The sequence below is a fragment of the Salminus brasiliensis genome, chromosome 7 (genome assembly GCF_030463535.1).
Source record: "Salminus brasiliensis chromosome 7, fSalBra1.hap2, whole genome shotgun sequence".
Taxonomy (NCBI): Eukaryota; Metazoa; Chordata; class Actinopteri; order Characiformes; family Bryconidae; genus Salminus; species Salminus brasiliensis.
In genome coordinates, this window is record NC_132884.1 from 27666606 (window position 1) to 27679751 (window position 13146).

Below are 13146 nucleotides of genomic sequence, written 5' to 3' on the forward strand. Positions count from 1 at the left end.
ATATATATATTTTCATACACACACACACACATTATATATATATATATATATATATATATATATATATATATATATATATATATATATATATATATATTATGGTTTTATGGATTTATTGTCTTGCCTCATGCAAGACAGTAAAATGATGTATAAAGTCTATGGATTGGTCAGAACTTGTGGAAGGAGCTTTAAACTGTACAGACACAAGTTTTAAACTCATTTGCATTTACATTTATGGCATTTAGCTGACGCTCTTATCCAGAGCGACTTACAACGTTACTCATATTACATAGGTGGGCCAACGTAGTGATAGGACTCTTGCCCAAGGACTCTAAGCGCTAGGTGTGGCGCATCATAGTCACCCAGACCAGGAATCGAACCCCAGTCTCCCACGTGGTGTGGTAGCTCACTGGCAGGTAGTGGTGTTATCTGTTGCGCCACACCAACCACTACCACCAAACTCCTGGTTATGCAGTCGGGGTCAGCGGCCTTTTGTATGCCAGCTCTGGAAAACGTTGTCCATATGCCAGCTGTAGGCAGACTAAGTGCTTGATCACCTGAATTGTGAGAAAAAAGGGCAATGGCAACGTCCCACCGACCAAGCACTTCATCTGTCTACAGCTGGCGTATGTCCCATGCACCAACTCTGTAAAGCGTTGTGCAAATGCCAGCTGTAGACAGACTACGTGCTTGATCGGTGGGGCATTGTCATTGCCCATTTTTTGCTCACAAATAAGGGTGATCAAGTCAGGCATATTTCAAGGACACAAATGTATAAAACAATTAATAAATGTAAATTTATTAAAGCAGAATAAAAATGTAAAAAACTTCTAAAATGTGTGAAATATTTTCAAGATCAACTTGGTTATAAGTTATAAATACCAAAAAAACACAACAACAATCAAGTCATCAATACAATATTTAAACTCTTTTCAAACAGACAATCTGTTTCAGATAGAGGTTATAAATTAATACAATTTTCATTAAAACAATACCAGTTAAATGTTTAGCTCAAGTCTAGGCCTGTCCCAAACATACAGACCCTTACAGGTCTTGGGAAACTGCATTAAAACTAAACCACACATTATTTATTTATTCCTCTTTAGTTTTAGTAAGACTCCATGTGAGCACAGCTTCGTGGGATATGCGTAATAAGGTCACGCCGACAGACACTGTGATGAATCCACACAGAATACCCAAACAGTCCAAAATGCCCAATGCTTCCCACTCTTTAAAAAGGATAGCAGAGGCTATGATGACAGAAGATGTGAATACCACATAATACACAGCCTCAAACATGTTGGAGCTGAAGCTCTCCAAGGCTTTGTTGATGAAAGTGAACTGGATGAGGATGCTGACTAGGAGAATCGCCAGCAGGCACAGGAAAAGGTACAAGGCTCTGCTGTCAGTTGTGAAGGCATCTCCACTGAAGGCATCTTTTGCGGCCAGACCGAGGCCTTTGCAACTGGGAACTGTGAAACTCCCTAGGAGGGAACAGATGCCAACATATACCATAATGTTGGACTTTCCATAAGCTGGAGAGAGCCAGCCAATCAGGATGACCAGTAGTATGACCACCAATGCGATGTAGCTCAGGAACACTGAAACATAAAATTATTACAATTAATGTTTTGATTATGACTATGGTGTGCGTTATGTGTTATGTATATGTGCTGATGTAGTGACTGCGAAGGCCACAGCATAAAATTGACATATTTATTAAACCACAAGTAAACCCTTATAAACGTTAAATGGGTGCATTGTCATTGTGGAAGAGCCCACGCCCATCTAGACAAACATTTTGTCATCCTAAGACGAAGCTGATCGGTTAGAACTAGAGAAGTGTGTTTCCTGAAGAAACTCAGAATGGTTAGGACACCCCATGAAAACCTTTGTGTTTTTAAAAACATATTTAAACATCTGGACATTGACTAGAAGAAAGTGTTTCCCACTCCTCCAAGCAGAATTCTTTCAGCTGTGTGACGTTTCAGCTTTAGTGTTTCCACATATGGCCACATATGGACATTTTCTTCTAGGACCCTCTAATACAAGCAAGGGTTTCCTCTCTGCACATCTACATTTACATTTATGGCATTAGCAGACGCTCTTATCCAGAGCAACCTACAAAGTGCTTTGCTATTTACCCAAGAAAAGCCTTAGCTAGTTAGAATAGACCAATAATTCAAAAGATACCTCTAAGCTTAGACATTACTAAACACAAGACAATAAGGTGACCATAGTACTCTATTCGTCCAAGTACTCTCGGAAGAGGTGGGTCTTCAGTCTGCGTTTGAAGACAGCGAGCGACTCGGCCGTTCGGACACCCAGGGGAAGTTCGTTCCACCACTTGGGTGCAGGACAGAAAAAAGCCTGGACGCTTGTCTTCCACGGATTTTGAGGCATGGCGGGTCGAGCCGAGCCGTACTTGAAGCTCGAAGGGCTCTAGGTGTGGATCGGCTTTTGACCACTGCCATCAAGTACGGAGGGGCTGGTCCGTTCTTGGCTTTGTAGGCCAGCGTCAGGGTTTTGAATCTGATGCAGGCAGCAGCTACAGGAAGCCAGTGAAGAGAACGCAGCAGTGGAGTGACATGGCTGAATTTAGGGACATTGAAGACAACCCGTGCCGCTGCATTCTGGAGGAGTTGCAGGGGCCTGGTGGTGCGCAGAGGATTTCAATCTACCGTTGAAATCATACTTGTGCAGTCTCTTTCTGATGGAAGAAAATGTTCTTTGGAATGGGCTACCTGTAAATCCTGTGATGTCATTTGTCTTTGTAATGAGGGTCGTAATGTGACACTATACTGTATTATAGCCCTTCTATGAGATCTCTGTCTATGTAGTTTCGGACAGACTGCTTTTGCTGACACTGATCACGTCCTGCATTGACATCCTCAAGTCAATCACCTAAGAAACAGCTGCTGATCTGTGTATCCTTTCATCCAAATCATGTCCAACAAAATGGTAGGATGTTAACAGTTTATTTGTACCATGCTGTACATCTGTCCAGCTATGTTTCTTCACTTTACTCAGGGTTTTCTTTTTGTAAGACGCCTGTATAAATATTACATTTTTGAGTTATGCTTCATGTACTAATTGTATACATTACATTAAGTTGTATCTCTTTTAGTTCTAGTATTTTTTACCTAATATTTGTATAATAGATTTGGCTCCTATTATTATTTTTTTATGTGTACTATTTACAGGTACACAATTTCTATTATGTTTTCTAAACTAGTCCTTGTACATTCATCAAAGTCTTCTGGAAGTATAAGTTTCAAGTGCTTATGGCCTAAATCACTGTTGCCATGCGTAGGGCTTTTCAAATCCAGCCTAGGAGGACACCATGTCCAGCACAGTTAGGTAATTTTCCTGCACACCTACCGAATCAGATTTAAAGAATCCCAGTGAAGGGAAATACGTGGACATTGCATGCCAATTCAAATATTAAACCCCAGCTATAGGATGGACTGGGTTACTGCAGAATCAAAAGCAGTCAAATTACTCAAAATGTACAATGTCCAGCTGGATGTGTATACCTGGATCCAGAAGTCGCTCCTCTAATTCAAGTCTTGATGCTACACCCTCAGACTTAGGGGAATGAATGATGAGCACAATAGAACCGCAGCAACACAACACACAGCCAAGTTTCCCCAGCATATTCAGATGTTCCTGCAGTAGCAAGGAGGCCAGGACGGCTCTGCGGAGCAAAACAAGTATCATCAGCACAAAGCATGTATACCTTTAACCACAAGGCTTCTACACAGAACTCATTACAACAGTGTGATGTAGAACTGCTTTTTAAATAGGTCTCCCATCACAGAAATGAACAGATTATACTGGCAAAGAACTGTATAAGCCTCTAAATGGTTCTTTGGGCTGCATCGCACTATAAAAACCTTGCCCTAAGATGTATTCAACACCACTACCATTTATTGAAGCATAACACAAATTTAATTGTTTTTTAATCACAAAAAGTCTGAAAAGAATATTTAAAAAAAATACTAAAAATAACCAAAACTCTCATCACAGTCTTACAGAGATTAACAAGATGAGAAAGCGTAACTCACCCAAACAGGACACCCAAGGCTCCAAGAGGAGTGACCAAAATTGCTGGTGCTGCATTGTGAGCCAGGAAGTTCCCTATCTGGCCCACTATCACTGTGGCAAAAAAACTGTATTTTAATATATTATAAATAAATACTAAACCATATACATACAGTCAGTAACACAACAGCATTAAAGTACCCAACAACTGAACTCACTTGCAGATGTCCCACACCACCAGACACAGTCAGACAGGTAAGTCCTACCTGTAGAACGATAGTTACAGGGTCAGCTGGACATTGAGCCCGGCTGACTAAAGCCAGTACATAAGCAAGAGTAAAATAGGGACACAGCCAACACAGTTCAAGGGGACTTGTGTAAACTCCTGCTGCAGTGTGCAGTAAGTCAGCTCGCTACCTGATCTGCGAGCTCGCAGTATCCCCTTTTTCTGGAGCACAAACGTCGATCCATTGATGAAACTGGACACGATGGCTATTCCAACACCGACTACCGGTAAAGGGGCGTCCTCCATAAGATCAGTCCTGTTTTACTGTGTAATTTTATTCATTAAAAAATCACAACAGCTACACAATTGTCATACGGTCTCTTATGACAGGAGAACTACTCAGCTAACCGCTTGTGCCCACCGGTATAGGATGGTCTAAGGACGTGCTCGGATTTCCTCACTGAAAATGCCGGAAGGAGGAGATGTTAGAGCTGTAGCGCCTCTCTGGCAGTGACAGTGATAACTCGTGTGTGTTGGAGAGGATGAGGAGATTCAACACGAGTAGCTCTGTGCTCCATTGCACAAATTTAGCTACGGAACCCCCGAAGGATCAAGATACAGACATACACCGTTCCCTCGATTTAACACTTTAGTTAAACTGAAGGAGCAGTGCATTAAATTGAAGGAACGGGTTGTTTAACCGAGGGAACGATTAAATGGGGTGTTTTATTTATTAAACTGTGGGCATGATTTATTAAATCAAATCAAAATCACGTTTTTCGCACATACGATGAATTTGTCCTGGTGCACACATTACTTATAGTCATATAGTTTAGAAAGATTATTTACAGGATGTAAAAAAAATAAAACGGTGTGCAGCATATATTTATGGTGCAGATATGAGTTTTGTTTTTAATTTTTTGTGAAATCGAGGGGACATTTTTAGTCTCTAAATATTATTAATATTTTTCTACCTTGATACTTTTGGGGCTATGTGCATATTTTAATTATAATTATATATATTTTTTTTTTTATCTTCATGCTTCATATTTCTCTTCCTGAATTCTTGTCACTCTTTCCTGAGAGGACAGTGATAGGAACCTTTACTTTAACTAGGATCAGTGGATACGATTATATATATATATATATATATATATATATATATATATATATATATATATATATATATATATTTTTTTTTTTTTTTTTTTTTTTTTTTACTATAAAAATTTAGAAAAAGTTAGGACTAATGACATCATACACACAATCCATTCAATATAATAAAAAGTAGCCATGCATTCTGATGCCCTTCCAGCAGGTGGCGGTGTTCACATGAATGAAAAGAAAAACTTACTGAAGTGTAAACGGGTGAAATTAATTTTATCGTTTGATAGCGCATCTGTAGAGCACCCAGCTATGAATAGGTTTATCTATTGATTTCGTTTCATTTTCAGTGTAAGTGCAGTGCTTCTGAATGGCAGTGTCTGCAGTTCTCTGCATCTCCATGAGAACTATCTGGCAGGTTACTCGGTAGCCCCGCCCTCGTCGCCGTGACGTGTTCCTCCTTTTAATGTCCTCTGATTGGCTGCTAGTGATGTCAGTCATCACACAACATGGCGGACGTTAAATTGCAGCAGAGCTGCTGAGGGGGACCCGAAGAAGGAGGAATACAGTAAGAAAACCACGGAGGTAAAACGCTGTAATCATGCTTTCGCAGATGTTCTAAGGAGAAGGACAGCTTTGTTGGGGGGAAAAGCGGCATGTGTACGAGAGGGAGTTGAGCTTACTGGCAGTGTTTGTAAACGTCCTCCTCACAGCTGGGGTAACCAGGCAGGCAGAGAGGCAGACAGATAGCAGGCAGCAGCTAGCAGACTGACCCAACCAGGCAGACTGCTGCTCACAGCACATCAACAAACACAGCGAGCCCAGCGAGTAAGCTGCCTAGCCTCTAATACTGAACACTCATTCATCGAGACGTCTGGATTTGTCGGTCATTTTTCCAGAACGTCTCCAGCAGTCGTCAGGGATGTATGACCAGGCCACGCCAACACCCAGATTATTTTAATAAATTATTTCTATTGCATACCTTGTTACACAGGTTTCGTTTTGAGCTCTGGTGCTTTGGTCATTCTTGGGTTGAGGCATATTTGCCATACATAGCATTTGTATTGCACCAGCCATAGGTTTCCCCCCCCCCCTCTATATGTTATTAGCTTATATGTCTAAGGTGGGCTTTGATTGTCCTTGACCAAAACACATGTGTTTTAAAGGAGAACAGCGGTTGTGCAATGCATTTGTAAGACTGCTGGCTCTAATAGGCCCTCTAAAACCGAAGACCCTCTGATAGAGCAACCATTTACCTTTAATTGTAGGGGGTCATGTTTGGTCCTGCTGTACTAAATGCATTAACTGATCAGTTAGATCCATTTTACAGACCATGCCCATGTGGAAAGGTCAGTTATTGTGATGGTACACATGCTCAGCTATGTCCATTTGATTCAAAGTGTGTTAGCAGGTGAGTTCAGTCTTTGACCTATATGTGTATTTAAATCTAGGGAAGGCTGCGTTCGCAGCCCGGCAGAAAGAGGAAAGGATGCCGTCTCCTTCTTTTTCCCTGGATGCCCAGCTGAGGTTTCATGACAAATGGCTGAAGATCGATCTGCAGGTAAATGCTGTGCATATTGTTACATTTTGTACGTTTTGATGCTGGAGCAGATGGTATGTGTGAAATAATCCAGACATATCGGTCACAGGTCCATACTTAACTATAACTGACTTGTAACTGAGTGAGCTCAACAAATGTTGAGCAGCTGTAGTAGCCTTGATTTTCATTTTCTGTTAAATCTATTGAAGATGACCTCTGCTCTTAGAGTCACAAGGTCCAAGCAAAGTAGTTCTGCTTTTAAAAAATGTTGCATGTTTTGATAAAAAATTGACTATATTAAACATGCCCTGAACATTCTCTATATAATGAGGGGTTTATAAGCCAGACGTCTTCAGAAAATGCAAATCGAGGAATTACATTTAGAGCAGCCTGAGTAGGTTAAACTTTTGTATTTTTGGAGGTTTTTTTTTCTTTTTCATGGAACATATCGCTATAACACTAGCAGACCTAATTAAAAAATGTTGCACAAGACATTTCTTGAGTTATTTAAACCATACACGAAACCACAACTCTTGCAGATGTGTGCCGCTATGAACTCTCCCAGTTTGGCGTTCTATGTCTTTGAGTTAATCTTTAGTTTTGTTATTCTGATGTTGGTTTGAGACCAATGGATCATCACAATAGATTGGGTTTATGAATGGGATGATACATGGTGGCCAAAGTATAATAATCATAAGGAATAATCGTAAGCAGTGTAGTGGAAAAGATGTTTACCCTGGGGTTCAATCCCCCATTTATGCTAACCAGAATCAGTGTTCTGATGGTGTAATTGTTTTTGTCATTATCAACTGCTTTTGATAAAAGTGTATGTTAAGTATTGCAATATGTCACATTGTCGCATCTTTAAATGCTGCAGAAAAATTGTTCCATGATTTAAATATTGTAATCTGGTTGAATGAGGGCTGTAGCTGGACCTCTAGTTGTTGTATTAGTGGTTGTGATTTTTTGGGAATGCTCTGATCTGGGCATTATGGGCCAATGCCAATATCAACATTTTTCATGGGCGCATCTACCAAAAGCTACACCAATTCTCATACATATGTTTTTGTTTTTTTTAATGTGTGAATTGGGGCTACTACTGTTTATATGTAGAAGCTTACAAAACAAATTCAGGCAAAATGCAGACAGGCTTAACACTGCTGCTTAGCAAGGCTTGGATGTTCTATATCTTGCTATTGCACAGTGAATACCACCAAATCACCAATGTGAGTCCAATCCAAATATTTTTTTGTTTTTATCGAGTATGGGTTGATACCAATATGATTGCGATATCATTATGCATTTTGATTTATTTTGGATAGATAAAGTAAATCAGGGTAAAGTATTTGGACTGTGGGGTTACTTGAGTTTGGGTTGTGGTGGTAACTTATTATCATTTAAGGACACGCACCACCTGCTTGCAGTGAGTAAAAAGGTGTTTTAGCAGCTCTAATTGGATAATGTGCATTGAATTGTTGCGTGAAGGAAGTTGTTTTTATAATTTAAAAGTTTCTTGAACTACCAGTGCACTGTCCACTTCATTTTTTTCAAATCTCAGAAAACAATACATGTACATATGAGTCCTGTAGTCCACTTTTATTATTGCTGTGACTGCTTTTCTATGCACAGATGCTAATTGGGTTCTCATGTAATTCTCCTAGTACAGATTTGGGTTCTGATGTGCGAATGAAAAATGTCAGCTTATGAGATGAAATCCATGAATAGATTTAGTGTTTGTTTGTTTATTTATTTATTTGTGCATTCACATGTGTGATATATCCGGATATAAATCAAGGCCCTGAATTTGTCAGCAATTCTTCGTAGTGATCTGACGGTAAATATAATACTCCTCCCTGTTTGGAACTTGTGTTGGCTAACATTTGACAGTATGTTGCACAAGTCGGCCCATTCAGTTACCAGTAGCTACAATTAGCATCCGGCAAATAACTTCAGCGTTCTTCACAAAGCAGGGATTTGCAGAGTAGCTAAACTGAGTGTGTTTCAATAGTAGAGCAGGCTTAAGATGTTTTCATTGGATGTTCCTGTGTTGTTGTCCTGGCCAAATGAGGAATCCTGTCCTATCTGGGACAAAAACAGCTAGAGGTATGATGTCCTTTTCTGTTTGCCCTGTTGACATTTGAAATTAGATTCTTGAAGAGCATGTGTTTATTGGTCTGTCTGTTTCTTAATGTGCGAGTGGTGCTGATTCAGACCTTATGTTGGTACTGTCACTTTCACCAGTCGGAATGATATGTTATGATGTTGGTTTCTCAATAAACTTTAAGCACCAAAGCAGTGTGTTCCAGAGGAGCTATATTTGTTCCTGACTCAACACATTGCTTTGATGAGAATGAATGATGAAAAAATAGAGATGAAATAAAGAGAAAATGTTGAGATTTCGAAGAATCACAATATTCTGTTTTGCATTACTATATAGATTTTTATTTATAGTTTGCGAGCAAAGATTGATGGCAGACAGTAGTTCATTTTCTGTTCTTTAAGTCCCCACCTGTAGATAGCAGTGTTGCAGTGTCTTCAGCTCCCTTGTTCTGATTGCATAAAATGTGAACTTTTATTTTACTCAGATTTTATGCAGATGATGTTCAATGCTGACACTTTTTTTTTATCATACTTTGGGGAAAAAAATATCACAATACATTGAATCGTAACCCCTGTATCACAATACATATCGTTTGGCCAGGTTCTTGCCAATACACTGTTTTTTGATAAAAAGTGACTATATTAAACATGCCCTGAACATTCTCTATATAATGAGGGGTTTATAGGCCAGACGTCTTCAGAAAATGCAAATCAAGGAATTACATTTAGAGCAGCCTGAGTAGGTTAAACTTGTGTATTTTTGGAGGTTTTTGTTTTTTTTCTTTTTCATGGAACATATCGCAAACACTAGCAGACCTGATTAGGCCTACATGAAATACAGTGTGTCTAATCCTTCATTATTTTTTTTGTGGCTAATACAGACTTATAGCAGTGCCTGCTATTATTTGTAGCCTATTTAGCTGCTTCTTCAGAGTGTAGATAGCATTAATAGATTAAGTAGGGTGATAATGAAAACACAGTTATTTTTACACTACGCAGAACTGAACTATATCAAGTGACATGCATAGTTTTTTTTTTTTTTCTTTCTACATGACTTCCCATGAAGGTGTGAAGCGAGCGCTCATATTTCAATAACAGAATAGCAGAAATCTTGTCCAGTTGAAGCTGATGTTCAGTCAGATCTAAGATTTGAGAAGAATGATGTAGATGTAGAACTGATCGCAGGTTTCATTGTTGAAGCACTAAACTGGGGATTAGTGCCCAGTTTTTAAGCAGAATGTAATTGGAGATCCCATTGGGGAACTGGTTCAGTGTCCTTTGGGTTGCATGTTGGGATTGCTGCCGCTGCAAACTTCGAGTGTAAGAAAACGTTGTGATATTATGCCTAGCAGTACTGTGTTGATTCTCACAGTATGGATATTTAATGAATAGTTTACATGCAAAGGTTCATGACAGGCAGTGGTTGTGTTCAAACCCTGACCAGTGTTGTACTGTCTTCAGATCCCACTGTTCTGATTGCATAAAAAATAACTTTCCCTTTACTTAGATTTCATGCATATGAGGGGGTATGTTCACCGGATTCTTCCAGTACACAACCCTACAGTACAGAGAGCGAGAGAGAACTGCTTTCCCTTTGAGTTCTTTTAACAATTATTGTCTAGAATATTAGAGCATATTTGGTATGGGGGTCTTTATGGCTCTTGTGCAGTGGGAAACCTTCAAGGACTTATAAAGGCCTACTGAATCCCTACTAGTCTTTTGCATTTTATTTTGTTTTTTTGTTTCCTCTCCCCTCTCAATGGTGTCAAGGCTGTCACAGCTTAACAAGCTCTCCCATTGGTTAGAACTTCAATGGAACAACTGAAAGCAGAATAACCACAAACTGACTTAAAAAGTGGAGGAATCAACCAGTGATGGTCAGAATGTGAATGCAAGTGCTAGTTAAACCAGGGTTCAGTTTTTGGACAACTGCTGTGACTGCTCAATGCCCAGAATCTTTACTTAAGGAGGCACTGTTAACCTGCAACCTACAGAGTACAAAATATGATGATCTCTGTTCACAAGTCTGTCATTCAGATTTGTTCACACTGACATTTACATGAAACCACTGTGAAGCAGCATGTCCTGGAGAACGCTGCATGTTGTTTCTAAGTTAGGATTGGAGCTCTCTTTGTCTCCAGTGTCCTGGTGCTCTTGAGACTGTATTATTAGATAATGTTGGTTAGATGCTGTGCTTTTTTTGCCCAGGGACTGCTCCGAGACAGACTCTCGGACAGGGGGAGAGAAAAAAAAGAAAGCTAAACTAAATAAAGTTTTTTGCATCACCGTCCAAGAACTCATTAAGTGATATAAAATAACTTGTTAGTAATTTTAGAACGGAGATGATCTTGAGTGAAGTGTTATTTGTGGTTTTGTCATGTTGCAGCGTGCATTCTCTCCAGAGGGACTGAGTGAGATGTGGAATGAAATGGTAAAGGATGAAGAGATTGTCTTTGACCGAGAGGAATCCGCCTATCCAGGTAAAAAGCGCTGTAATGTAATTCTGTACTTGGCTGCTAGGTTTTATGTGTCTTACAGTTGTTTCCCTTGCATCTTCAGAGGACTCTGCAGATTGCGCTGGTGCTCAGAAGAAAGAGGAGTCCAATGATAAGGAAAAGAAGGAGGACGAGGAGGCTTCTTTGTCGTCTGTTCATCATTCGATCATTGAGACCTGGGATTGGGGGCGGCAGCCAGGTGAGCAGAGCTGCTAAATACTCCCACACCGTCGTCATAAATGAGGCGCTGGCACATAGAATGCTGAACTCAACATGCTGATTGCAGCGTCTACCTACAGTCATTCTGCAAGGTCATCCTGCTCATTCCTCACCAGCCTTCACTGTATGGAAAAATAAGTCTCTTGCCTATTGTTTTGTTGGTAGGTGAGCAAAGCGAATTCTGTCTGATGAGTTACAATGAGATAACTTCCAAGTTAATTTCATCTAGAAATATCTCTACCTTATCCTGTATGTTGGTTACCAAGTTACTCCCTTACACCCATCCTGTGAGCATAGTGCACGCCATGAATGACGTGCAAAGGATTTTGCGTTATTTGAGTGGTGCAGTGCAGTTTTACACAGTGTAATACACATGAACCAGACTGAAACCACATTTTCAGAAAGATCACTTACACGAACCAAGGCATCCGCTGAAGATTTAGGTTGTTTTGGAATTTACTATCAACACTGTTGTACTGGTGTAGACCAGAGGTTGTGCTAGACTTTCTCTTTGACTGTTAGGGATGTCAATATACCAATAAACTTGAATTTTGAATTTGAATGTGATAATCCATTAATACCTGTCAATTTAGTTCAGTTTAAGAAGATTTATTTCTGTTTATGTTAATTAGTACAAATGGATTATTAAGAGACCTGAATGCTAACATATACTCAAACCTTCTTTCTGGTTCACATAGAGCTTGTGTGTAATCAAACGATCGTCAGACAAATTTTGCTTCGAAGGCTGAACCCACGCTTTGCAGCCACAGGAGACTGGACTTACTAGTGACTCTTCAAAGTTATAAAGTCGGGGTACATTTTTCCTAGGGAATGATCTTACAAATACTTGCTAATACCTAGAGGAAATCCTGCTGAACGTGCGCTATCTTCACGTGTGTTATCAGAGTCCTCATAGGCAAGTCTGTTCACTTGGCGGCCAATGCTGCTGAGTAGTTATTTCCAGTCAGGACCAGGGTCCCATCTATATGAATGGGTAGAGGCCAAAATACTCAATGTATTTTAAATTGCTGATAAAATCTGACAAAAAAACCCTACAAATATCAATGATGTGTGAAATATGTATACGCAGATCTCCACATTGAGGGGGGCTTTCCCCAATAGCATGTTGACCCATCTTCACTCGATATGTGGTCACTCTTTGTTGAAAGTTAGAACTTTATCCATAAACATGCAGATGAGCATTTAAATTTTTTTATTTATTATCCTTTCTCCTATCATATTCTCATTTGACTGGATTCCCTCTCTGCTGAGGAGCTGTCCTCCTGGAGACCCTTTTCAAACCTTGTGACTGTTTCCAGCTGATGCATTTCCCACCCTTGGCATTACAGAGCACAGAGCAGTAATGGAGTAGAGCAGATGGATTTGCAACATCTAAATGTGGCCCAGTATTCAGAGCT

General features: G+C 39.8%; 2 protein-coding genes across 9 annotated transcripts in view; one reads left to right on the forward strand and one right to left on the reverse strand.

Moving 5' to 3' along the window:
- Window positions 1-783: 783 nt before the first annotated feature.
- On the reverse strand, window positions 784-4765 carry nipa1 (NIPA magnesium transporter 1). 2 transcript variants are annotated; one of them, XM_072683057.1, is made up of 5 exons: window positions 4462-4765; window positions 4263-4310; window positions 4068-4152; window positions 3537-3697; window positions 784-1601 (listed from the first exon to the last, which is right to left on the reverse strand). In XM_072683057.1, exons 1-5 carry the CDS (start codon window positions 4574-4576, stop codon window positions 1093-1095), a joined length of 918 nt encoding a protein of 305 aa, XP_072539158.1. In that variant the 5' UTR covers window positions 4577-4765; the 3' UTR covers window positions 784-1092. The 2 variants fall into 2 exon arrangements, with proteins under 2 accessions (XP_072539158.1, XP_072539157.1); XM_072683056.1 differs by having other exon boundaries at window positions 4068-4158.
- A 1106-nt stretch (window positions 4766-5871) lies between these two features.
- The window catches only part of herc2 (HECT and RLD domain containing E3 ubiquitin protein ligase 2), a 63572-nt gene continuing 56297 nt past the window's right edge, over window positions 5872-13146 (forward strand). For all 7 annotated transcript variants that reach the window (XM_072684413.1, XM_072684416.1, XM_072684417.1 and 4 more), the window contains exons 1-4: window positions 5872-5959; window positions 6826-6935; window positions 11401-11494; window positions 11574-11708. In XM_072684413.1, coding sequence (XP_072540514.1) covers window positions 6864-6935; window positions 11401-11494; window positions 11574-11708 — 301 coding nt within the window. In that variant the 5' untranslated portion in view covers window positions 5872-5959; window positions 6826-6863. The remainder of the gene's footprint in view (window positions 5960-6825; window positions 6936-11400; window positions 11495-11573; window positions 11709-13146) is intronic.